The sequence below is a fragment of the Erithacus rubecula genome (genome assembly GCF_903797595.1).
Source record: "Erithacus rubecula genome assembly, chromosome: 14".
Classification (NCBI taxonomy): domain Eukaryota; kingdom Metazoa; phylum Chordata; class Aves; order Passeriformes; family Muscicapidae; genus Erithacus; species Erithacus rubecula.
The window spans coordinates 10,107,815-10,133,134 of record NC_136666.1 but is presented as its reverse complement, the minus strand read 5'-3'; the positions used below and the strand labels follow the sequence as shown (position 1 = coordinate 10,133,134).

The 25,320-nt window shown below is 45.0% G+C and overlaps 1 protein-coding gene across 3 annotated transcripts in view; it reads right to left on the bottom strand.

Moving 5' to 3' along the window:
• CEMIP (cell migration inducing hyaluronidase 1) overlaps positions 1-25,320 on the bottom strand; it is a 113,430-nt gene that overhangs the window by 21,088 nt on the left and 67,022 nt on the right. For all 3 annotated transcript variants that reach the window (XM_079317534.1, XM_079317533.1, XM_079317535.1), the window contains exons 12-24: positions 20,814-20,989; positions 20,066-20,275; positions 14,620-14,825; positions 12,054-12,123; positions 11,159-11,287; positions 10,203-10,288; positions 7,408-7,539; positions 5,521-5,556; positions 5,083-5,238; positions 3,505-3,685; positions 2,064-2,279; positions 982-1,193; positions 381-566 (exon numbers count right to left, since the gene is read on the bottom strand). In XM_079317534.1, coding sequence (XP_079173660.1) covers positions 381-566; positions 982-1,193; positions 2,064-2,279; positions 3,505-3,685; positions 5,083-5,238; positions 5,521-5,556; positions 7,408-7,539; positions 10,203-10,288; positions 11,159-11,287; positions 12,054-12,123; positions 14,620-14,825; positions 20,066-20,275; positions 20,814-20,989 — 1,996 coding nt within the window. The remainder of the gene's footprint in view (positions 1-380; positions 567-981; positions 1,194-2,063; positions 2,280-3,504; positions 3,686-5,082; positions 5,239-5,520; positions 5,557-7,407; positions 7,540-10,202; positions 10,289-11,158; positions 11,288-12,053; positions 12,124-14,619; positions 14,826-20,065; positions 20,276-20,813; positions 20,990-25,320) is intronic.

Genomic DNA, 25,320 nt, shown 5'->3' with positions numbered 1-25,320 from the left:
CATTATTTTAATCCCTAAAAATAAAAAGGTTTATACTTAGTTCCTGTATATTCCTGTCATGTTGTTTAAAAACAATTGTTGTTCAAAACATGTGCATGTCTTCAGTTAAGTTTCATGGTCTGCAATTTGCTTTTTTCTTTCCTTTTTTTATTTTTTTTTCTAATTTGTATTCACTTGGAAAAGCATTTCCCAGAGTAATTGGCAGTGCAACAGAGGCTGTGCATGACTGGCAGGCCTGGGGGTCCCAGGTGAATTAAACACTGGTCACATTCCCAGAAAAGCTTCCTGGTTTTGTTGTGACCCCTGCTAGTGGCATTAGCCCAACTGCTCACAATCCCAGCAGCTTTCCCAAAGCAATTCCCGGTTCCCTGCCATCTTACCCAGTGTCCTCATCCCAGTAGTAGTAGCCTTTGGTGGGATATCTGTGCTCCAGCTTCTCCATTTGGGAGGTTCTGTAGAAGGTCCCAGTTTTGTATGTTTTCTTCAAGAGACGGTTGTGGATGTCTGAGAGAATGGAAAACGTTGTCCCCTTAGGATAGCAAAACCCTACTTGGATCCAGTCATTCCTAAAAATAGCAAAGACTCACATTGTAACAAGTTATAACAGAACCATTCTTTTCCTCAGCATGCTAGAAGCCAAACTAAATAATTTACAATAAGTTTTTTCCTGTCCAGTTAAAATTGTCATGGTTTAGAAGGAATAAATGCAACATAAATTAGACTTAACAACCATGGGTGAGTTAAGCAATGTAGGGCAGATCTGCTCTTGACTTGTACACCTGTGACTTCCAGGCACCAGGAATGAATTAGCTCTTCCAAAAATGGACTGTGTTATCTTACAGGGCTTCCTGGGGGAGGAAACAGGAACCTGGGATGGCTCATGAAAAGATGGTGAACTCAATGGACTGGGGGGATGACCTCACCCAGTGAAAATGTGCAGCTACATGATTGTCCTGGAATGCTGGGATGCAGTTCACTCACTTGTTGAAGTTGATGAGCCATATGGCCAGCTCTTCAGGGGCTGTCTTGTCCCAGTGGATGGTGTAGCCTTTCCTCAGGGTTATAACTGGCTGATACTGCTGGTAATGAGTGCTTTTGCTCAAAGCCCCTTCCAAGTAGAGTGGGTGGTTGTGGTAGTCGTTTTTTATTATTTTCATTTTCAGGTTGGCTGGCTTGTAGGCTTGGATGTATATCTAGATGGAAAAAAAAAATCACCAAGGGTTTAATGAACTACAGTGAAAGGTTCAGATATTCAATGGATGTGAACTAGTGCAAGTCCTGTGTGCTAGGCAGGGACCTGTGGGCTGTGCACTTATGTTCAATTCCTTAGGCTTTCATTTCAACAAAGCAAACTGCTTCCAGGGGGAAGAGAAAAAAAATAAAAACAACTAATTTCCTCATCCACTGAGTTAAAGTGCATGTGCCAGAGGCTGCAGCAGGGCTGAGATACTCCACAGCTTCCTGCAACCCTCAGCAGCAGGACAGTATCTACCTCAGACATCTGACTTGTGCTGAACAAGGATCCTTCTGTCTGGATTTCAGAAGCCTGAAACCCAGCTCAGTGGTTAGAAATTGGCTGCAGTGGCACTACACACAAAAACCCCCAACTGCTGCAACACCCAAGACAAAACCAGACCCTCTCAGCAGAGGAAAGTGAGGACTCTCATGGCAGCAGCACTCAGGGCTCCTGTGGTGGGAAGAGTGGTTTGGTGGTCACACACAGGATGAAAGACCATGAAAGCTGAAGTCTAATTTCAACTCATCAGCACATTTCCCATAACACTGTGGGCAACACTTCCTTCCATAAATCAGGGAAAAAATAACTAGCTGACAGCCCATGGATTTATGAATATTAATCTGTGAAGGCCCATGGAGCTCTCAGGAGGCTTCAGGCAGAAATGCACCACAGTATTTCTCATGTTCAAAGCCACCTGTGCAGACATGCTGATAAATAAACACTGAGCACTCTGAAGAAAGCCCATTTCTACAGGTCAAGCTTTAAAGTGCCAGGAACTTTAGAATAAACCCAGGTGCTGATGGTACTGCAGGACAAGCAGCCTCACCTGTGCAAAGTGCCCGCTGCAGATGGAGCCTCTCCAGTCGGGCACGTCGATGCAGTCGGGGTGTTTGATCAGCCAGTTATCTTCCTTGATCAGGTATGAGCCTGGATATTCTGACACAGAACCATCCACATCATGAAAAACTGATGTTTTGTCACCGTCCATATCCAGATCGTTGAACCATGGGCCAGGTTCTCCAAAGAAGACTCTTGAAGTAATCTAAACAAAACAGTGCAACAAATTTACATCTCCAGAAAGGAATTCATCACTTGGAGTACAAGAAAAGGATGCCCTGGTCACCACAGTGGCTCAAATTACCCATTTTCTGACTTCAAAGATGTGTTTGACTTGTCAGGCAGAGCAGACACATATTTCCCTGCTGACCATGGGGCAAAGGCTAAAAAAACCACAATTTCAGCCTCACCAGTGGGAAGGGTTGCTTTAAAATTCTGGAGGAAGGTTCAGGAGACAGGGTGATTTCATGAGAGCCACTTTGCTCATTGTTTGCTAACACAGTTTCAAAGTTCCAAGCCACATGAAGTCATACCAATGTGGGAAATAGTCAGCCCTGGGAAATGGCTGCTCAGGCAACTTCTGACTGATATTTTTATCCAGCATAAATAAATGCCATGTCATCAGCCTGCCTCGTGCAATGTGAGAGACCAACCAACACTTTTAGGGGAATTTTGCCTTTCCCATCATATTTGGCACTGGTCAGCATTTTTCCTGATCGGTGAGCAAGCCTGCTAATTTTTTGAAAATTAGGCAACACAAATCATTTCAGCCCAACCACTTTATTTATTTGTTTGCTTGTAATGTTTGGCAGCTAGGTTTAACAGCTACTAAAGGTGAACCTCAGTGAAACAGTTAGCGTGTATTTGTGCAGGCAAATACAAAAATAACTCAAAAGAACAGGCCCAGCACCCAGAGGTTCATACTGTAATTCAAAATTTGGCAAACCCCTTTTGGCTGGACTCTTCTCTCATTTATGTCTGCAGAACTGGAGTCTGGAATTACCCTGGTGTGCAGGGCTGCAGAATTATCCTGCATCAGCTCAGTTTCACTGGCTGTCCCCCAAAATCACTATTTTCTACTTCTAGGTCAGTCAGGTCTTTCAAAACAGACTTCCTTCTGTTGCTTTAATATTATACCTCTGTTGAAAATAAAGGGGGGGCTGATTCTTCGGTTTCTGAGTTGTACAGAAACGTAAATTATTTTCACTTCAACATTGCCATTTTTATTTTTTTTATTTTAACTGATGCCTTCACCTGTTTTACTGCAAACCTGACAATTTCCTCATTATTGCACCCATCACGTTTCCTCTTTCTACTTCACTGTCATTCTCCTGGCAAAGACAATCAGCAGGATCTGCCACTTTCTGCTTTTTGCCCACAGCCCCTCTTCCAAGGCACCCAGGTTTGGGTTTCTGGGCATGGTGACTCACGGGGACGTCCTGGAAGTGGATGCTGGTGACGTTGTTGTTGGGGCAGCTCTGCCAGGCGTTGTTGAGGCGGAAGGCGAGCGCGCTGGTGTGCCGCCCGTCCAGCGCCGCGAACTTGCGGAAGGTGCAGTTCTGCACGTTGATGGGCCCGTCGTAGAACTGGATCCCTCGGATGGGAAAATCCCTAAAACACAGCCAGAGGAGACACAGAGGCTTGGTCATGGCACGTTAGCACAGGGAGATGTGCTCTAGACGCGTTTCGCGGCTGTTCAGCCCGCAGGATGGCTCCTGAGTTCTGCTTTGGAAGAGAAGGGATTCCCCTTCTTTCCAGCTCTTATCCTTGCAAGTTCAGCTCAAGTTCTCTCGTGTTGAACTGATCATCTTTATTTAGTCTGTACTTCTCCAGGGAAGGAAGTAACAGCAATGCCAAAGGATTGAGCTAAAGATGAATAAATTCGTGTTTGCCATCAGAAATGAGTTCTGCAGCACTGAAACCTGAAACTCAGCAGAGCAGTGCAGACTCCTTGGGCTGAGTAATGGCAGGGATAAAAGAAGTCCCACCACATCTTTCAAAGGGATTTGGAGAGAAGCATCGCTAATCAACTGCAATAAAAAAGATGTTTTTGGAAACAAGGAAAGGTCCTACAATCTAAAGCTAAGAAGAGTTGAAGGGGCAGGTTAATTAATGTTAATCACCTTTTCTGATATCATCTGCAAGGTAAAGAAGACACCATTTTCACACCAATTAAATGAATAATATGCTTAAGGTCTTTAAGAGGCCAAGATAAGACATTTCAAATTTCACTTATGATACATAAATTTGATCCCTTCCTTGTATGATCCCTTAGAGAATTCCTGCCTGCTGCAGTGCATTTGTTCTGAGTTTCTGCATACAACATTCAATATGAGATATGTGCACATATATATGTGTGTAAAGGATATTAGGAGAGTCATAGCAGAATGGGCTTTCATTATTGGTATAGTTTATATTAAACCTCCAGCATCACTGCTGACAGCAAAATTGAGGCCTGCAATAAGGCAGAAAAGCATCAGTTGAGCTGCTTGCTCACTGTGAGGCTAGTTAGGAGAACTGTGTTTTTAGGAAGCAAAAGCATTGCACTTGCAAACCAATCAGTAGGACTAAGGTCTAGGAAGAGGCCACACACGAAGTTCACTGGCCATTTCAAAGCTGCTGAACAAAAGCATCAAACTCCTTTGCAGGAGCACTGAGCACACCCATGACCATGGGCAAGCCTGGGAAGGGGCTGCTCTGAGCCTTCCTGGCAGCTGATGGAGCTCAGCTCATTGCTGATCACACCTACAGAGGTGCCCTGCTAGCACAGAGTGCTCTTGCTGTCCTCTCAAATCCTCCTGCAAAGGGGAGGGGGAAGGAAAGAAGAGTTTGATCAGTCTTGGCAGCCTGCAAGGATGTACCTGCCAGCAGCAGCTGCACAGTGAGGACTCTGGGACTGGGAGACATGGAATGAAATCCTTGCTGTGTAATGGTTATTAAACTGAACAGTGCTGAGGAAACCACTGGGAGCAGGAGCTGTGAGTGCTGTGAGTGCTGAGCTCACTTACGGGCCGATGGGCAGCGTCCTGCCCCTGTGATCCAGACCTCCAGGGCCCCAGATCTCATTGTCCATCGTCTCCGTGCCCAGGTTCCCACTCTCACCAACAAACAGGCTGTTCTTGATTTCCTGCTTCGAGCCATCATCATGAGGAAAGGTCCCACCACTGCAAGAAAGGGCTGGAGCTGAAAGGGCTGGAGGCAAAAAGCTGCTCACACCCAGCCCAGCACCAGCACTGTGCCCAGGCTGTGCCACACAGCCTTTAAAACACACCTGTACCACACATCTGTGCCACACAGCCTTTAAAACACACCTGTACCACACAGCCTGTGCCACAAAGCCTTTAAAACACATCTGTACCACACATCTGTACCACACATCTGTTCCATACAGCCTTTAAAACACACCTGTACCACACATCTGTGCCACACATCTGTGCCACACTTACCTCGCCAGGGTCAGCCCAATGCCATTGTCAGCAAACCTGCCAAGAGAAGGGAGATGCTTCAGAAGAGATCTGGGATGCTTTGGTTTGTCAGGTCAAACTCTACCAAGCAAACTAGTGGAGGACAGGAGGGATTAATTACTGCACAGTGCTCAAGGTTTTTCCAGCCTTTTTCCCTGTCCAGTTTTAGAAGATCCCTTTTGGCACATCTTGCAGAATATGCAGGTCACGTGAAGCAGCAGACACACACCTGATTGCTCCAGCTGGGGTTAAGGTGGTGATTACCAGCCATAGTTTACTTGCCTGATAAAGCTTTATCCCTTTGTCTAATGACCACGCTTTTCTCTTGTAGATAAAAATCATGATTATCTCTCACTCCAACCAGCTTTTATTATTTAATGGTGCTTTCCCTTACACACTGTACTTCCCTGTCTTTATGTTTCACAAACTGCTTCCATAAAAATGCTTTGCAAGGGGATAAAAAAAGATCAGCTTGGCTTTTCTTTCCTCAACAAGAATACAGATATCAGAGCTTCCTTATTAAAAATAAAAACAACAATCAGAATATCTTTCTGTTTTGTTGAAATTTCAAGATAAATCACAGATGTTGGTCCTTGACTCCTGCTTAGAGAAATGCTACAATGAATTGATAGTTTGAGTGAGATTTGATGGTGTCTTCACACACATCACTTCCCACGTGTGTCTCTGGCGCTGTCACTGGTCTGGGAGCAGATCCCCTCATGTGCTGCAGTCTGTAGGTGGCAGCCCTTCCCTCCCTATCACCTCCTTGCTTCCCTGCAGGCCACATTAACGCTGGCCCTGTTAATGGGATACATAAGTCATTCTGTAGCAATAGAAATGGAAATGGAAATGGCTATAAAGACAATTACAGCTTGATGGCTGCTTCCTCCACACACACTCCAGATTTGCTGCTGGAAACTCATAAAGCACTTGGTGTCTGAGCACCCTCCACACTGCCTCTGCTCCATCAGCAGTGAAATTATCCCAGTGACCTGAGTGGGATCTGTGAGGAAACACTTGCTGGCCATGGAGGGGGTGGATTCTCGTGGGTCATAACAAACACAAACTCTATTGTTGTATATGACATTTCTGAGTTCTGCTACAGCCCCATTCTCACCAGGTCTCTCTTGGCAGCTTATCCCATGGGTGCTTTGAGAGGTTTGGGTCACTGGAAGGTAAGGCAGCTCTGGCTGGGAATTGGACACCAGATATCAGCGTGGCAGCCATTCCCACCAGGGTTATCACAATATGCCTCAGAAAGGAGCTTTTGCCTTTTTCTCCTCTTCACTAGGATTGATATCAGGAGCCTGGCTCAGAAACAGAAACTGCAGCAGATCATCTGTTTTCAAGTGCAAAACAAATATCTGCTGTGGCCAGCACAGGAAATGGCCTTCAAAGAGCACAACACACACTTGCCCAGATCTCTCCCTTGCTGCTGTGATGCATAGTTTTATGTCTGCTTCATCAGTACCTGCTTATTCAGCACTACACTGAGCCACATAAAACTGATCTGTGACCAGGCTGAGCCAGGAAAGGTGGTGCATTTCAGTGTTTTCTTTTCAAAGCACATCATTTTTCACGGGGAAAAAAAAAAATTTAGTTATTTGCATCTGCATGTCTTTGTGTGTGTTGTGTGACCATTTATGAATGCTGGTCAGCATCTCACAGAGAAACAACCTGAGGGATCCCCAGCTCAGACAAAGCAGCTTTTGTTTGTGTAAAATAATGCCTGTGGTGGCTTAACATTTCATCTTCATTTCCATCTTGGCCATATGAAAGGTGCAAAGCGATATAAATAGTCTGAACCACAGCTATGCTGGCCATAAACACCAGGCTGACCTCTGAGAGTTGAAATAAGGCAAAACTCACTGGCAGTTGTCCAGCCACACATCTCCACCCCGCAGCCAGGCCCCGTGGTCCTGATTCTTGTAGGCAATAAAGCGCTCGATTATTGCAGGTTCCCTGGGCTTCAAAGGATCAGCATCCTTGTGGGGGCTGTACCTGCAGCCAGGAGACAGGAAAGGCTGGTGAGGGAAGGTGGCCTTGCTGAACATGGCCCTGCTGAACATCTGGTTGCTGGTAACTCAGGAGCAGCTCTGGGACCACAGTCCATCCACGTAGTGTGCCTGCTCCAGCTGTGACTCCAGAGCCAGCTGCCAAGGCAAGGAAGGTCCAGGCACACACTTGGAAAGACCTGCTCCAAGTTTCCTTCCACCTTTCCGGTATTGTGTTGCTGATATATTGCTGAAAGCATGGAAAGTTTATTATTGCTCCCAAAAGTTCCAGAGATTTTTTTAATCCCTTACTGCTATCCTTTAGCATGTTCCTGTTATTTAGATAAATATCCTTTTGTTTTCCCTTTTGAGCATTCTTATCTCCTAACTCTGGCTATACTGTGGCCATGAGTACCACTGCCAAATTCTTCTTGCTGTGGAAAGGAATTAAAAAATCTTGGAGAGGGGCTGAGAGTATGTCCTTCACTACTCCCACTACACAGGACACACGTACAAGATTTATTAACCCTGAAGTTCTCAGTACGCTTAAATATTGGTCTGATTTGGTGAAAAAACAAAGCAGGCAGAAGCAGAAAGTGCAGCAATGTGTGCCCTCAGCTGCTCCCTGACAGCCACTGCCTGGGCCACAGGATCTGAGTGAGGTGATGCTGAGCTTGGCTGTCATTTACCCCAGCCTGAGGCACCAGGCTCCTTTCTGCTGTTGGAGGAGCATCCTCCATCACACTACACAGCTTAGAAAACCTGACAGATGAGTATCCAACTCAGTGCCAGCAACGGATGGTCCAGAGATTAAAATTCATTCCTCACCATGGATAGTGAGGCCCAGCTGTCAAATTGCTAACAGATATTCAATAGCACTTTGCTTTGCTTAATAAGCCATCATATCAATCTAAAACTGAGCATCAGGCTGATAGGATTCCAATAAATGAATATTGCTTTGGCAGCTTCATCACTGTGAATTTACTTTCAGAGACAGATTTAGTATCAGCTCTTGTGAATTCCCCAGGCATTATTAAGTACAGATATTTTGAGAAGGATTCCAATTTCATTCACATCCATGATAACTGGAGAAATACTACAGAGTTCAGAACTTGACTTGGACATTTAATGCTGCAATAGAATGCAGAATAATCTCTCCAACTCTGTCACTGTCCAGCCTAGCTCACAGTTTGCTCCAGCCAGATCAACTTCAGTCATTATTCAGTTCAGCCTTGACACACGAAAAGTGGAAAATGGAATAAATAATCTGAGCTGCATTTTATGCTGGTGGGCAATCCCCAAGCACAACCATGAGAGAATTATGAATTGTTTGGCTTCCAAGAGCCATTCCTGCCCTTGTATGGCAAGGGAGAAATTGCCTTTTGTAACCACTAACTGTGCCTGTGGCAGCAGGCAGCTCCCCAAGGCACGTGTTCAGCTGCTTGGAAAAGCAGCATCAGGCTCCCAAAAGCAGGCTGCTCTTAAGTTATTTTTTCAGCAGCTACTTTTAGATTTGAATTAATCTCTTCAATTAACTGAGCATTAAAATAATGTAAATAACATCCACTTTTGAACATATTTTAGCATCAGCTGCCAGCCAGGGCTCTGGGGTGATGTGCACTGATATCTGAGCTCCTGGCTGGGCTCTCCTGGGGAGGAAGATGGATCCCTGTAATGCTTGCCCAGACCATGACTACAGTAGTCTGGGTAACCCAAACCCCAGAGACAAGAAGGAGATAAAGTTGTCATTCTCCCCTGCTGAGCAGAGGCTTTCAGCATGTTTCTCTTCCTTACATAGTTTCTTCTGTCAAGAAATGCAGTTGTGGGGGAATGTTGGTTAGGGTGAAACTGGAGGCAATTGGTCTGTTAGGAAAGAAACTATGAAATTTGAGACTATTTAAGCCCTTTTACATGTCTGGGGGTTGGCAACTGAGAGCCAGACTCATGAGATACAAGGGTGCAAGTGCAGCCCTTTCATCAGCATCCTCTGGGGCCATCTCTGGGGAAAGAGTGGGTTCTCAGAATCCACCACACCACAGTAGATCTGCTGATATGATACAGCCTATAGAGAGGTTTCCATTATATCTAAATTACTCCATTACACCACAGAGAGGCTGTGCACAGCAGCAGAAATGAAGGATCGCTCTGTGAATTTAACTGTGATTGTTACTGCAGTGTCAGATTTGGAACTTGACTGAAATCTGAAATCAAAGCATGATCTCCATGCCCTAAGTACTTCCTGTTCAAGCAGGTTATAAAAGAATGCAAAAAATCAATATCATTCCCAAGAAATACTTAAGTTTCTTATTCCTAAGAAACTCTTACAGCAAGTTCTGCCCAAAGGGACTGTTGACCAGGCAGTGAATTTCCTTCCTTATCTAAAAAATTCAAAAATAAATGTAACACCCTAGACAGATGTAATATTCATGCCAGCTCAGCTCAGAGCTAAAGAATGAAGATGAAACCAGAAGGGCTAGGGATGGGTGTTGAGGGTCCCTTCCAAAGGAGAATGGAGAGATGAAGACAGAAATGGCAAGGTGTTTCTAAGTGAAAAGAGCCACCCCAAAGGCATTGCAATGATTCTTGTGAACTTCTTTGGGGCAATTTCATAGCTTTCAGTCAGTGTTTTAGAGAAATCTTTTCCAAATCAAACTAAGCAAAACACTTTACCTCCCAGAAATCAGTGTCAGGATAGGTCTTTTGTCCTTGGCAGAAGCTGGGGTGGTTTTGACGCCATTATCAATGATCATTCCAGCCTAAAGGAAAACAGAAATGCAATTATCACAGTATATTTACAAATTATACAGCTCTTTCCATGTTCAGACTCTACCTCCAGTTGTTCTAAGCCCAAGTCACCCACATAATGCTGGGAACAACTTCTGTTAATAGCATTTAAACAGAGGGCTGCCAAGACTATCCAGACCTTCACATACCCCCCAGAATTGCTGCAAATTTCCAAAGCTGCACTTTTCTCATAATTGCATGTATTCCCATACACCTAAACCTTCTGCTTCAGCCTAAAGTCCTCAGTAACACAGGGCCCCACAGCACGGCACAGGGGTAAGAACCAGAGAATGTGATTAGACACAGCGGCCGTATTTATCCCTCTAGAAGCTGTTAATTGCCAGCACTGGCAGGTGAGGTGTGTAATCAGGTAAGCTGGAGCTCCTGGAGGCAGCATTCCAGGAGCACAGGGGCAGGGCAGCAGCCTGAGCAGAGGGCAGAGCTGATGGATGCCCAGGAGCTGAGCACAGCCGGTGCTGGTGGCTCCAAGCACAGCCAGCAGCAGGGTTGAGACTGAGCACAGGCACTGACAGCTCTCAGGGTGGCAGCTGAGCCAGGGCATGCTGCTGGCTCCCAGGGCAGCTGGAATCAGGGGATGCTGCTGGCTCCCAGGGCAGCTGAGCCAGGGGATGCTGCTGGCTCCCAGGGCAGCTGGAATCAGGGGATGCTGCTGGCTCCCAGGGCAGCTGAGCCAGGGGATGCTGCTGGCTCCCAGGGCAGCTGGAATCAGGGGATGCTGCTGGCTCCCAGGGCAGCTGGAATCAGGGGATGCTGCTGGCTCCCAGGGCAGCTGGAATCAGGGGATGCTGCTGGCTCCCAGGGCAGGGCTCCTGCAGACTCACCCGGTAGTTGGAATGCGCGCGGTTGTTGGAGAATTTCCCCATCGGCATGTGCTCGGAGTAGCCAGGGGAGTACATGCCTGCCGAGGGGCCTGTTGGCACGTGGTGCAGCACAAACCAAAATCCTGTTTCCTGAGAGAGAGAAGGGACCTCTGAGGCTTTGCTAGCCCCAGGAGAGCTCAGCAAAGCCGCCAGATTTCAGGACAAATGGCAGCACTGACCCGCGTAACGCTCTGCAGCAAAGAGTTTAATGCACGTGAACACTGACATTCACCCTTCTGATCTTCAGCGTGCCTTAGGTTAAGTTTGGCATCAGTACTGAAGCATAACTGAGATTTCCCAAAGTTAAAAATCAAATAATTTTTATTTAGTTGCATAAAAATTTATCAAGGAGTCTCAATATAGGTACTCAAGTTTTGGAGGCTTTGGAAAGACCCCATCTCTCTGTCTTAGGCTTGATTTTCTTGTTTTCATGTCTTCTCAGGACAATAAGGGCTCCTGATGTGACCAAAAATGCCTGTGGAATTAGCATTAGGGCTGACTGAAATTTCAGAGCACCACTACTGTACTGCAATCAACAATATCATTGCCAAAAGCTTCTCTATGACTCCACAGTCACATTTATTTAATCTATTCAGGCTGCACACTGTGGAATTTTTTTAAATCTGGAATTTTGTTAAATCCAGCTCTAGAAACAGCAAATGACAATAATTGTGGAGCAAAAGTAAGACCATTATTTTTATTGGTGGCACCAGCCACATTAATGTGTGTCTCAATCAAGCAGCTTCCAAAATGTCTGTGTCACAAAAACGGGTTTTATTCCAGTGAGAGCCTCCCTCAGCCCTGCAGGGCTGTCACTGGCCTGAGCTATTACCAAATAAGAAACTTGTGCACTCACTTCAGATCCAGCAGCTGCACAGTTTATGAGGTTGTTGTGTGGGTTGGCTATCCAGAAGGTGGATACAGCACTGCAGAGCAGGAAAACAAAGAATAACACAAAAATGACACTTGGAGCACAAAACAGTCACCCATAAACTCCCCCAGTGCAGGCAGGGCTGATACCTGCCCAGATAAGGGGTCCTACCCAGGGGCAAAGGAATGTGTTTTTTTCTTTCTCCTCTCATATCTCATGTCCTCTGTGGTTTGACAGAGAACATGGCCTTATCTTTTAAAACACCATGTATTAAATGAGGAATTTCCACTGCAATTCCAAGCCTGCTATGAAGCTGTCAGATGTCAATCATGTTTTATGATAAGCTAAATATGTCACAGAAAAGAACTTTGCTCCCACATAAGCCCTTGGGTTCATTAGAGATTTGTTTAATCAAGGAACCCAATGAATTTCCTGTTAAAGGCTTTCCAAGTGTACCCCCATACCTGCCTTTCCCAAGAGCTGCTGTGATTGATTAACTTTATTTGCTCCCACCCTTCTGCACACTTCTTTTGGGACAAAAGCATTCCATTTGCCTAATGCACATAAAAGACTCTTAATTGAAACATTCCCATCAAGGAGGACAGATCAACCCATCCATCACTGTCAATCCTGTGACATGCAGAATTCATTAACCAACAGGCACGGGAAACATCCAGCCCATCCACCCAGGCTGGCCTCTAAATTTGCTGGGTGAGATTTGCCCTTCTGCAGGATATGAACCTATGGAATCCTTATGTCTATTTTAATTTTCCCATGAGGAACTTCACAGGGGCTTTAGGCCAATTGATTTTGCTGATGCATTTCCGTTTGTCTGACTTTACCATGAAAACATAGCAAAATGTTTCTATTTTGGGCATGGGACTGGCCTAGAAATAAATAAATTTGGATTATTTATAGACCACCTCCTGCTGCACAGACAAGGGCAAGGACAGTGTATTTCCACAGAGACCTGTGTTTCATCCTAATCCCATTCTTCAGATGCATAGATTGGGCAGGTTATGGTGTCATTTGGCACAATCCCATTGTTTTAATTCCTAGCAGCAGCTCCTTGCCTGCCTTTCCCAAGCTGATGGAGCCACAGCTGGTGCTCATCCCCTGTCCCTGCACTGGGATTAGTGTTTGTGTACTCATTCCAGGCTGGATAAGCCCAGTGCAAAACAAGCTGAGCTGTTTTTCTGATCAGACCTTGAATTCTTTTATGAAGGAAGACAGGGAAGATCAAAGTACCATAACACTGTTCCATTGGAAAGTGCTCGTTCATGTAACAATCTTCAAAATGACACACAAAATACATCCCTCTGACTATTAAATGGATTATCAGTGAAAAATTAGCACAATGGCTAATTAACCCTTATTTTAAGAATGGGAACAATAGGTGTATTTCATAAACAAACATAGATGTGAAAAAGAACATCGCATGAATTTTTCTCTCTCTCATGCCAAATTAAGAAGTTAAAAACACCTTTGCTTGAACAAAACCTCAGTTTGTTCTGAGGACAAAATGGATGACACTGAAATCTTTTCAAAACCAGCTGCCATTTGAGATGAGCACACAAAAGTCAGAACGTGGCCCATTCTGAACTCAGCAACTTTTAGCTGAGCCATCAGGTTCAAGACTCCACAAGGCACAAGGCAGGGCTGCACACTTTGAAAGAAAGATGTTTTAGGTGGGAACCATCTCCATGGACTTGATGCAAAAGTTAGAAGTACACCCTGGATCTGTAAGCATCTGAATAGCCCGAGGAAACTGTTCTCCCAAATTTGGGGCAAACAAACAGCCCAGACCCCTATAGATGTCCACATTATCCCTTACACAGGATGCTGTCTGTTATGGCTAAGTGTCGGAGCCTAGGACGTACCCCTGGCCTCCTTGGGGGTCTCAAAACCCCCCTGGCAAGGGTCTCAAAGACCTCTGAGTGAGACCCTGGTGTCACAGGTGCTGAATTCTAACCCCTGGGGGAAGTTGTCAGCACAAAGAGAATGGAAACAAGCTACCAAAATTAGTAAAGTATAAATTAGACCTTCAGAACGTAGATAAACAGGGTTTTTTGAATGTTTATGATATGGGACACGTGGCCAAGATGGAGAATTTGGGGGGTGGACACCTTTTCCTTCTTCTTCTCCATATCATCCATGTTGGGTGACACGTTGGCACTCTTGGATTGGATGGGGTCAGGGCTGGACCATTTAATAAAATTGTATTGTATTGGGAAAATTGTTGTAAACATGTAATACGTAGTACAAACTATATAAGATAAGCCCTGCCTTCACCAGGGAGATTCCACCATGGATGCCAGGCTGAGCAGACCCTGCTGGCCAGGCAAAAAGTCCCTGATATATGAAACAATAAACAATCCTTGGAAAAAGGGAAAACCGTCTCCAGCAATCTCTCTTTGGCTGCCTCAGAGAAAACCAGGGTTTGAACCACCTCATGTCCCTCTGGGGTGATCTCGGGGCAAAGGAGAAACCCCAGACTGGGACAGCTAAGTCCTGCACGGAGAAGGAGGAGAAAAGGAAGGCTGCCACTGACCTGCAGTCCTGCCTGGGCTTAGGGATGTAGCCGGGGTAAGCTCCCTCGGTGATGAGCCTGCACATCCTGCTGTCGCGGTCGGAGGGGAGCAGCGTGCTGGGCTTCACCAGCAGCCCCAGGCAGTGATCAAACGTGTTGCGCTCCTCTGGTCCATCCTCCGTGAAAAAACAATGGCCCAGAGCATCATAGCCCACCACATCCTTCACCTGTGTGCACACAACAAAGCTCAGGGCTGAGGCTTTATGCTTTCAGTTAGAACAAACATAGTGTGGTGGCACATAGGAGCCTCAGCACCCTTTTAAACAAAGGATCTATAACCAAAACCAAAAGCAGGATCCCTCTCTTAAGCCCTTAAGAGCTCATAGTCTAAGCAATAACTCTAACACTTAATTAGAATTTGTCATCACCTAGGAAATGCTCATTCCATTCTTTTGTTTGCCTGTGAAATCAGAGACTGTCTTAGCATGGGGCTGGAAAAAATGCAGGGTGGGGGGTGAGGAGAGGAATTAGACATTCAAATCACATCTGGGCTCATTCATCTTCATGTGCAGTTACATGAGCAGCTACGTAAAATGCAACTCAAAAATGCAGCTGAGATGAAAAAATATTTTTTCAAGCTGTCAGAGAGGCAGAAAGTTGTTTTCCAGACAAGCTAGCTTGTTCTAGGTTTGACCTGATCTTTTTTTCAAGTTGTTGACAGAAGTCTTGCTTGACCCTGAGACAAATCAGCTGGTGTTAATCAATGCTGTTCTGGTTTTGGTTTGGATGTTGCTAACACTGGGACACCCTTGGTTGGGCAGAACAACACTCTACCCACCACTGGAAGATCTGAGTGCAGGAATGTGAGTTTGAAGCCTAAGGATAGCACAAGAGGGGAAACAACAGCCCTTGGGCATGCAGCAAGTGTGTCCAGCAAGACAGTTGTCAGTGACTATATCTGAGATATAGAAAATAAATTTCAGGTCTCCACTGACCAGGGGAAGGTCTGGATCTCCTGGGCTCTTTCCTTGCTGTTCCCATCAGCCACCACCCATAAATCACCTTGGACTAGGGAAACCTCCCTAGTGAAGGTTAACCTGCCACAAATGTGTTCTTCTAAATGCATCTGAGGGAACAGTAATTGTCAGGGGACAAAGGGCAGTATTAACCTGGATAGAAAACCTGTTCATCATGGTGTCAGAGAAATCAAGTGCTTGGGCACTCAAGTGCTTGAACTGCTTTTGTAAACAGGCTTGAGACTTCTTTGTCACCTTCATGCCTCATTCCTGGGGCAAGGAGCACCAATTTCAAATAAAATCCCAGGCTTGGTGTTGAAATGATTACAAATATGTTCTCACATGAGAACAAACACTTTGCTTGCCAAATTTATTACTGGCTTATGACCACACAGACTTCTATTATGTAGCATCCCTGCTCCAGTGTAAATACTCAAATCTCTGAGCACAAGTCATCACAGTAAATTAAGCACTGCTAAAATGACCTGCAAAATGGTACAGTCCATTAAGCTACCTCACTGAAATTCACTGCTAACTTCCCTGGTCCAAAAAAAAAAGATAGATTTTACAAGGTTTAACCTTCTTTAGTTAAGTGTAAAGCATATGTACTAAACTGTAGCCCCTGGAAGAATGAACTATCCCAGCCTTGTTATGATAAAGGTTTACAGCACAGAAGATTTCAGGAGAGTGAGTAACATTCAGAAGGTTTCCAACATGTAGAGGAAATCTTTTAACCACAGAGATGTCAGAATTCCACAAAAACTGCCATTGAATCCTTGAAGCATTGAAGTTTTCTCTGACAGGACAGTAATACCAAAAACACACATAAGCAATGGTGTTGGGACATTTAGATGATGGAAGCAGATTCCCTAGGGAAATCTTTGCCACTTCAGCCATTTATCTTTACAACCCTGCACCAGGAGATGGAAACCTGCAGTGCCCAGACCCAGCTGGGGCAAAGCAGGGAGTGCTATCCCAGGGGATCACATCTCCAGAACAGCAGAGAGCAGGAGCAGGGCCAGAGAGGGCTGTGCACCAGCAGAGAGGCTCAGAGCCACCAGCTCCTGTTCTCCTAACTCATCCCTGAAAGCCCACAGAATTACAGGGAGTTATCAGCCAGGGATCTGGTCCCTTAGGCATTTGTCACCTTCTCTTTGATTAATATTTTCCCCATAGCCATCTCTCAGTCACCTCTGACTTGTCTCCTGTGCCTGTTTTCATGCACAAACCCACTACTGAAATGCTTGGATAGCAAACAAAATGCTTGTTCCAAAATCACTCTTCTAATGTATTTCATTTTTTATTTGATTAAAACCTTGCTAATAGTCCATAATCTTACATTAACCATGAGTAATTTTGAGCCAGATAATTCCCTTTCTGGCAAAACAATTGCTGTGAAGTATAGCTGGATTAGTAAAAGCAGATACCACTGGAGCTGTTAGATAGCACAACCTCTTATTCCATGAAGTACAGGTCTCCCTTGGACTATTTACTGACCCCCATTTAATTTTCTTCCCCAGTGGCTGCTTCTATTTTAGCTTGCACAGTGGGATCCAGTGGAGAGAGTGGGAATAAGAGCAAAGTTTCATCCCTGAGATTGCAGTGATGTAACTAGGTAGTTTTTCGGCCAATATATTGCAGAAAACATTGGGTAACTATTGCATTTTAAAACAATAATTATGGTGAGAAACTCATTGCTACAGATTTGTTCCCAGAATGATTCTCTGTGCCTCTCAGCTAATTTGAATTTACAGACAAGTGTGGAATAACCCATCAATGAGGTGAGCTAACCTTGAGAAAGCCACTTCTAAGAGACTGTGCAGACTCACAGAAAAATACCTGTCACCAGAAATAACTGGATACTCTTTTCTCCTAGACTTTTCAGTATCTGTGAGTATCTCTGAAGTGACATGAGAGAAGTGACAGCAAAGCAAGCAGGAGACCCTGTATGTAAATTACCTGCCTGCTTTAATGACAGCAAAAAGCAACTGATGCCACTCTTCCATTTTTTAAAACATTTGCACAGGTACTCTACAACACCCATGGAAAAAGCACCTCTGAAATCAACAGATTAATGTTAGGGACATCATTAATTGCTGTGCTGTGCTAATAGTCCAGCTTGAATTTTTATGGCTATTTCCAAAGTGTGGTTTGTGCACATCATTAAGGCAAAATTTCCCTCAGCAAAGTACACTTTGGATCTACCTGATGTCAGAGGGAATGAATGTTACCTGGGGAAAGACAGAGATCACCTCTGTTTGCATGGAAGGTGTTCTTGCATGTAGAAACAGGTGGTGCTGCCCAAGAGAAAAGATAATAGACAACAGGGAAATGTGTATAATAACTACTGTAGTCATCAGAGACCCATGTGGGTGTCTTTGAATATATCTGGGGGAGAAGGAAGAGGAGAGGAAGGAAATTAGAGTCAGAAAGCAGATGAGGAGATTGTGGTGGGATCACCTGATGAATCAAGGCACGGGGCTGCTGACTGCAGATGAGTATCAGAGCATGAAACAACACCTCAGTGATGCAACTATTGGAGCACATTTTCTGTGATGCAACTGAACAAACTTGATCAGATTGCTTTAGATCACCAGGGCTTTTTTTTTTTCAGCCATCAGCAATAATGATGAGTTTAAAAAACACAAAGAAAAACAATGGGGAGAGCTTCATATTCACACATTTTGATAAACTAAAATCAAGAGAGATTATATTGACTAACTAATGTCCTAAATTGTAAGATTTCTCTTGGGTGCCTTGTCACAAAGGCAAAGTATGATCATTTAGGGAATTGTGGTTGTTCAATAACAGCAAGAGAATCAAGTTGCTTTCATCAGCTCCATCAGCCTGTCTAAATTCTGTCATCTTGGCTGGAAGTTTGAGCACATGGATTCCTGCACCACAGATCCCTCATGGCACAGTGGCTGCCCAGAGAAAGCACAAGAGACAAAACTATTTCCAAATTCTCTTCATGAGCCCATCCCTGATAAGAAAAATGCCAGGCTCTGGGTGTTTGGTTTGGCAGCAAGGAATGAGGATTTCACTTTAGATCCAGAAGCAGCTGCAGCTCGTCAGCAGCTGTGCAGCCAGAGGATGAGTTTGTGGTGCCACTGGTGACAGTGTGACACAGTGTCAAAATGAAACCTGCAATGCTGCCACTCTGCTCATTAATTGTGTACTGAGCCCTTCTACTGCCAGCTTCAGATTGGGCAAATGCCATATGACCCTGAATGACTTATATAATTTATGCAGTAAAATGTCTCTTTAATTCAGAAGCCATGTTCATTTGGTAGGTTTTCAAGATCATGCTATAAACTTAGGACAGAGGTCAAACCCAAAACCTCAGATTCATAAATAGCAGAGAAAAGCTGCTCTGCTTCTGGAACTAAAATTTAAGTGCCCTTTGTTCAACTTCTATACATTATAATTATGCCTGTGACTCTCCCTTCCAATGCTGACACTTCTAGAGGTATGAACTCTTAATGCATAGTGACCACTCCAGGTTACTGCCAATGATATGTTTCCACTTAAAATTCTGTTATATATAGCAGCAGGGCTCTTAACAGTACAAATTCTCCTCTTCAGGGCTCAGATACACTTTTTCCTTTTGGAATGTGTTGCCAAGTCACTGAATGGGTGAGAGTCCTTTGTCTAGAGAAATCCTGCACCTTTAAGATTTTCTTCTTGAAGATCATCCAGTCCCCCTGGACTCTTTTGCCCTTCAGGACCTGCCTCTCAAGGGATTCTGTCAGCCAGGTTCCCAAACTCTGCCCTCTGGAAATCCAAAGCAGCTGTTCTGCTGACCCACTTCCTTACTTCTGCAAGAATAGAAAACTGCTACAATTTTACCATCACCATGCCCAAGACAGCCTCTAACCATCACATCACCCACAAGTTCTTCTCTGTTCACAATCAGGTCCAGCATCCTTACCCCAAAAACAAAGGTACCTTTAGATCTGGGAAGAATCTGAACATGTTCTTGACATCTCTGGTCTGTAACTTGTCTGGTAACCATCAGTCATTTTAAAGATTTATCCTAAAGGATTTCTTTTTGTGGAGTGCAACTCTAGCAAATCACAGCTCTGTGAGTGCTTAATGTTATGGCTGGCATTGCAAACCCAAACCTTTATTACAGGAAAGATGAGGCACATCTTAAAGCTTCTGATTATCCTCTTTAAATAGCAAACTCTGTCTACAGAAAGATCCAACCACTCATTAGAGATGGGCTGGCCTGCAGACACTGCAGTACCCAGACAAATGCTCTGCCCACCCTGAGCCACTCACAGCCCCCAGTGCCACACTGGCACAGTGAGGCACTCCTTCTATATCCAGGGTGGGAAGAGTCAGGCATTGGCTTTAACAACAAAACACATAATTCTGCAATAATTAAGCAATGAGGAAATGTTTTTGCTGCTGTCTGTATCTCTCAGGCAGACACTGGGACTTCTTACCAGTAAACCATTGGATCCATGGACTGTGACACAGCGGGAGAAGGTGTGGTGGATGGAGGTTTCCTTCACATATGTTGGAGGGTTGTAGCCTCCCTTCTCATCCACGTCTCCAGCCATATGGAAATGAATTGGATAATGCCCCATTGTCTGCTGGCCCATGTGTTTCAGTTCTAGACCTTCAATGTGGGTAGCCTTAAAATCAAGACCAATCTGGAGAACAAGAGAACAGCAGTCAAGAAACACAGGAGTCTGTTGAGGGCAAGGAGAGGGAACGCAGGCATAGGAAGGGTTGCACTGTATCTGCTGGAAAGATTTACTGTGTGGAGGGGAGTGTGTGGCTGCAGGGAGAGGGAGAGAGGGAGAGAGGGGCTGCTCTTTGATTTCCCCACTGCGTTTAACTTAATTGCAGAAGGAAAGCGATTTATATTTATTATTTTCCATGACTTTCAGCCAGCTGGGTTCAAATTGAACTTGCTGGGCTAAGCACCACCAAAATCTAGGGAAAACTGGGACTGGGATGTGAAGACTATCTCAGGGGTGTTGATCACTGGCTGAGCAATTTCTGCAGGAGCAGGACATGCACTTCAAAGCCAAAGGACAGGCAGCAGCCAGAGGGTGGATCTGCTGTGCTGTGGGCAGAGGTTGCTTGCTCAATGGCTGGTGAGGAATTTTCCTGTCTGCATCTTGCCTTCCTTGGTATGTGCAGGTGTGTCCAGGAGGAAAGGACAGGCAAAGGGCTCAGCCTTACCTTGATGTGCCCTCCAAAGGTGTCGAAGGGGAAGAAGGAGCACAGCTTGCTGCTGTACTCGTAGCACTGCGGCTCCATCTCGCCCATCACGGCCACGTTGCGGCTCAGCAGCCCCACCTCTGCCCGCATGTCCACGCCGTCCACCACCTCCCCCATGTGCAGGTACCTGGCTTTCCCTAAAGGAACCACAGCCAGGGTTACTCAGGATTACTCTGCCAATGCTGCTGGCAGCCTTGGGCTTGCTGTGCTGATGAAAGGAGCAAGCGAGTCAGCACAAACTGCTGGCTGACACCTCAAAGGAGGGAAGGCTGGAGCACAGGTGACACCCAAGCCTTGGTGGGATATTTGCAATGCAGGAAGTGAGATTTTTGGACTTAGGTTGCTTCATTTAACCAGGTAGTTAAACCAACAGCCTGTTAGACAAAACACATTTCCTACCTTGAAAAGGAGCTGCGTACTTTGGGTTACAACTGGCTGTGTATGAATATCCAATGCAAAAAGCCCTGGTGATGCAGCTACAGAAAAGTGCAGTTCACCAAGGTTAGCACAGCATTTCCCTTAGTAAGACATGGGGAGCTGCTCAGACCCCACAGCACTACTCTTGGGCAGGCATCAGTCAGATCCTGCTAACACCATGGCTGTTGATGCAAACAAGGAGCAGAGGGAGCAGAAAGCATCATAGGATTATGGCTTGGGACAATCACAGCCCCTCACCAAGTTTGTGGGTTGTAAAACCTCCAAGTCCCTGACCTCCCAAACCTCTCCATTGTAGATCTACCCTCATGTCTCCAACTTGCTCCCAAGGCTTCCTTCTGCCCTGGTGTAGTTGGAGTCAATGGAATCTTCCATCTATCCCATCCCACACTTCCCTTTGCCAAGCCAAGTTGCTCATAATATCTTCCACACACCCCCTCCTCCATGGAGGGGTTCAAAGCACAGAAAACTTTCCCTGGCCTGACTAGAAAGAGGGGAAGTCCAGGCAGTGGGGATGTCTAGAAAGCAAAGCATCTCTTTATTGTAATTTCATTCAAACATATTCCTACTACCTCCTTCCTTCCGCAGGTTTTTGCAGAGAAATGCCATTGGGAAAAGGTTCACCTTACTGACTCCATTCTGCATTATTCCAGTAAAAATAAGTAATAAACTCTTTAAGTAAACACTGAACTTTAAGGAATGCTACACTTGCATGTATTTAATTTCCATGGAATCGTTCAAATCCTTAATTAGAAACAAATGGCAAGCCTGAAGTCTGGCTATCGCTGCAAAGCACTTCATGCTTAAGCAGAAGTGCCAAGTCAAGGGGAGGATTTTGAACACTGAAACAATATTATTTTTAACCAAAACATGATGCTTTGAGTGTATAAAGATAAGCAAACACCATTCACTCCCTCTTCTCCTGAAGCAGGAAGCAGTGGGGTTTGATGGCAATACTGGGATTTGGGAAGGGCCCTGCCCTGAGCCTGCTGTGCTGTGGGACAGGGTCACACCAAACACGTGCCTTCTGCCTTGGCACCTCTGCATTCCAAATCATCTGACCTTGTGAAAATCACTCTGTTAACTAGAGGAGTGGTGGTGGCCAAAGAGCTGCATGCTCATCTCAGAAATGCAGGGCTGCAAGGGACCCTGGATTTGCACCTCACCCACTTTTTCAATTATCACCCTAGAAAGTCCTGAGCTTACCAATGCCTGTGTTGTGTCCTGCAGCCAGGGAGCCTCATCAGGTGTGTGGCCAAAACCAGACTCAACCCATCCAAAAAACAGCAGCTTTGCTTCCTTCATTCATACACATGAACAAAGCCACTGCAGTGAGCACCCTCCACATGAGGATACTCCATGCTGAACCCTTGAGTGAGTCTGTAAAGGAGCACAGTTTCTCCTCATGGAGAATGTTTTAAGCTGTTATTTTTTAGTTTTCCCCAGAGCTGACCTCTCCTTGATTTACTGAAATGCAGGAAGAATTTTAGATAATCATAAGAACATACTATTTGAAGCCACATCTCCAGGATTTGTGGCAGTGAAATTAGATAGGCAGTTTTGTTATTCCTGTGCTGAGCTCTAGAATAATAAATGTCATGCTTGCATGTATTTAATTTAATTTAACACCAGTCCAGACATGCAAAACAGGGTAAGCACTGACAGGAATGTTAAATACGGACTAACCAGTTTCTAAATATAACTCCTTGGGTGCATGTTTTCACTCTATGCTTTTGCTGATTTGACATATTTGGAGATAAAAGGAGAGATGGAAAATAATCCCCTTCCAAAGTAAAAGCGGATTTTGAATAACAACTCCTTTAATAGAGTTTTGAAAAACAAACCGTTCTCAAGGCTGACAGAAATTCAAGCTCCCTGCAGCAACAGAGCTGAAAGAAGAGAGGGAGATTGTGGGATTGCCTCTCTTGTGGGAGCCCTGGTGTGCTGTAAATGACTTCTGGGAGCCAGCACTACAACACTGGGCACTTCCCATGGGATAGGAGCACAGTGAGGGGCATTCACAGACACGTGGCACTGCCAGGGAGCTGCCTGGGGCATCCTTGGTGGTGAAGGATAAAACCCACAAGAGAGTCTGCCCTGTGGTGGGTTCAGGCAGTTCACACGAGGCTGGCAGGTCTCACTCTGCACAGCTACAAGTCTGAAGTTTGGCTGCTGCTCACAGCTGGCACAGGGAGCCCTCCCAGTGACCAGCCAGGATATTAGAGACCCAGGCACTGACCACGGGCAAACCCCAGCCAGGGGTTGCACATGGGCACTGCAGTGGTTTCATACTAAAAAGGCAACCCTGTGTTTGAAAGTGGGAGGAATGTGCTGCTGCTTCAGCATCAAAGGCAGTGCTGTGATTTCCCAACCACTGACAAGCCCTGAGGTCACTGATTCACCTTCTCCTCCTTTGGGCTGGGGCTTGCTGCATCTCTGGTGGATAGATCCTGCCCTGCCAGGCTTGTGCCATGTTGTAATCTAAACCAAACACAGCCTTGCAGGGACACAGATCACATCTCCTCACAACAGACCCGTGTGATGGACATAAAAAACTCCCTGGCTTTGCTGCTGCTGTGTCACTGCAGTGCCTCCAGTCAGCACTGGTACATTTACAGGGCAAACTTCCTCAGTGTGTGGGCTTGCCTGGTGGAAGTCTTGATTCAGCAAAATATGAACACCTTTCCATGCTTATTATTCAAGACAGTGACTATTGAAATAAGTGGTTGGTAAGGACAAGGTAATTATTAAAAGGAAATATACATTAAAATAAATATAGATGATCCACTCATCAAGGGCATGCTTATATCAACAAAGCAATTCAAAGCAGAGTTTCTCCAAATGGTACAAAGAAAAACCTGCCACATGTGAACCCAGCCATAAAACCTGGGCCTTATCAGACCTGGGAAGGGTGGAATTTTCAAACTATTTCAACTGCTGCAAATGAGTAAGAGTGCTCAGATCTGCTGAGTTAGATCTCTCAGAAAACCCTCCCAGGTACACTCATGCATTCCTAAATCCCTGGGCTCTAAAAGGCCCAAACTGATAAATCTCCCTTTGAGAAGTGACAACCAGCACTTGAAGGTCTGGATTTGGTGAAGATAAAGTAAAGCTGAGATTTTCCTGGAGATTTTCTCTAAAGAGTCTTTTTAAAATTTTTTTTCTCTAAAGAGTCTTTTATTCTCCTTTGGGATAAGACCCAGTGTCTCATGGTCTTTTGATGTTTTCTAATCAAGTTTTTAAGGGAAATGCTAAACACAATTTGTCATGTTGTTCAACCCACACGATCCAGTGACAGTGAATCCTTCATGACATCTTTAAAGTCAGTTCAACTCATTGCAGATGCCAGCCCAGATCTGACAGATTTATAATTTTTGCCAAGCACTTGTCATCCCTGGTGGTAATGCCCCTATTGCTTATATTTAATAACATACAAATGTTCACGCTGGCATCTTTCAAATCCTCATTATTCTGAATTATCTTCATGGGGTTTGCTGTTGCATTCCAAAGGCACAGCATGGTTTGGGTGAGCTGGCTGGATCCTTGAGTCCCACAGTACACTCTGATGTCCTAACCAACAAATATTCCTCCAATCCATCATTTTTACATGGAAAATTAGGTTTTCAGCAAACAGACATAAAGCAATCAGGCATAAACACTACCCTTATGAACTTCTGTGTAAACCTGAATGAAATTCTGTCAGCTCAGCTCCCAGGCAATGCCCAAAGGTAGAAGGAGCTCTGAAAGACTTTTAGAAAGGACCATTTCACAAGATTTCCTGCCCTGCCCTCAAACACCAGGGTTGCCTTAAAAAAAGAGCTTTTGGCAAGTTCCAGCCAAAATGATGCCAACTTCTTAACAGAACACCCTAAATCTCTAAAAATATCTGAATTTTGATAGTGGAGTAAATTCTCCCATCCTTACAGCACCAGAAGAATGCTGACACAGGCTGTGAATTTGTGAGACAACTATGTATTTATACTTTTAATTCAAAGTACTCTGCATGAACAAGATCATAGTAAACTCGTTATCT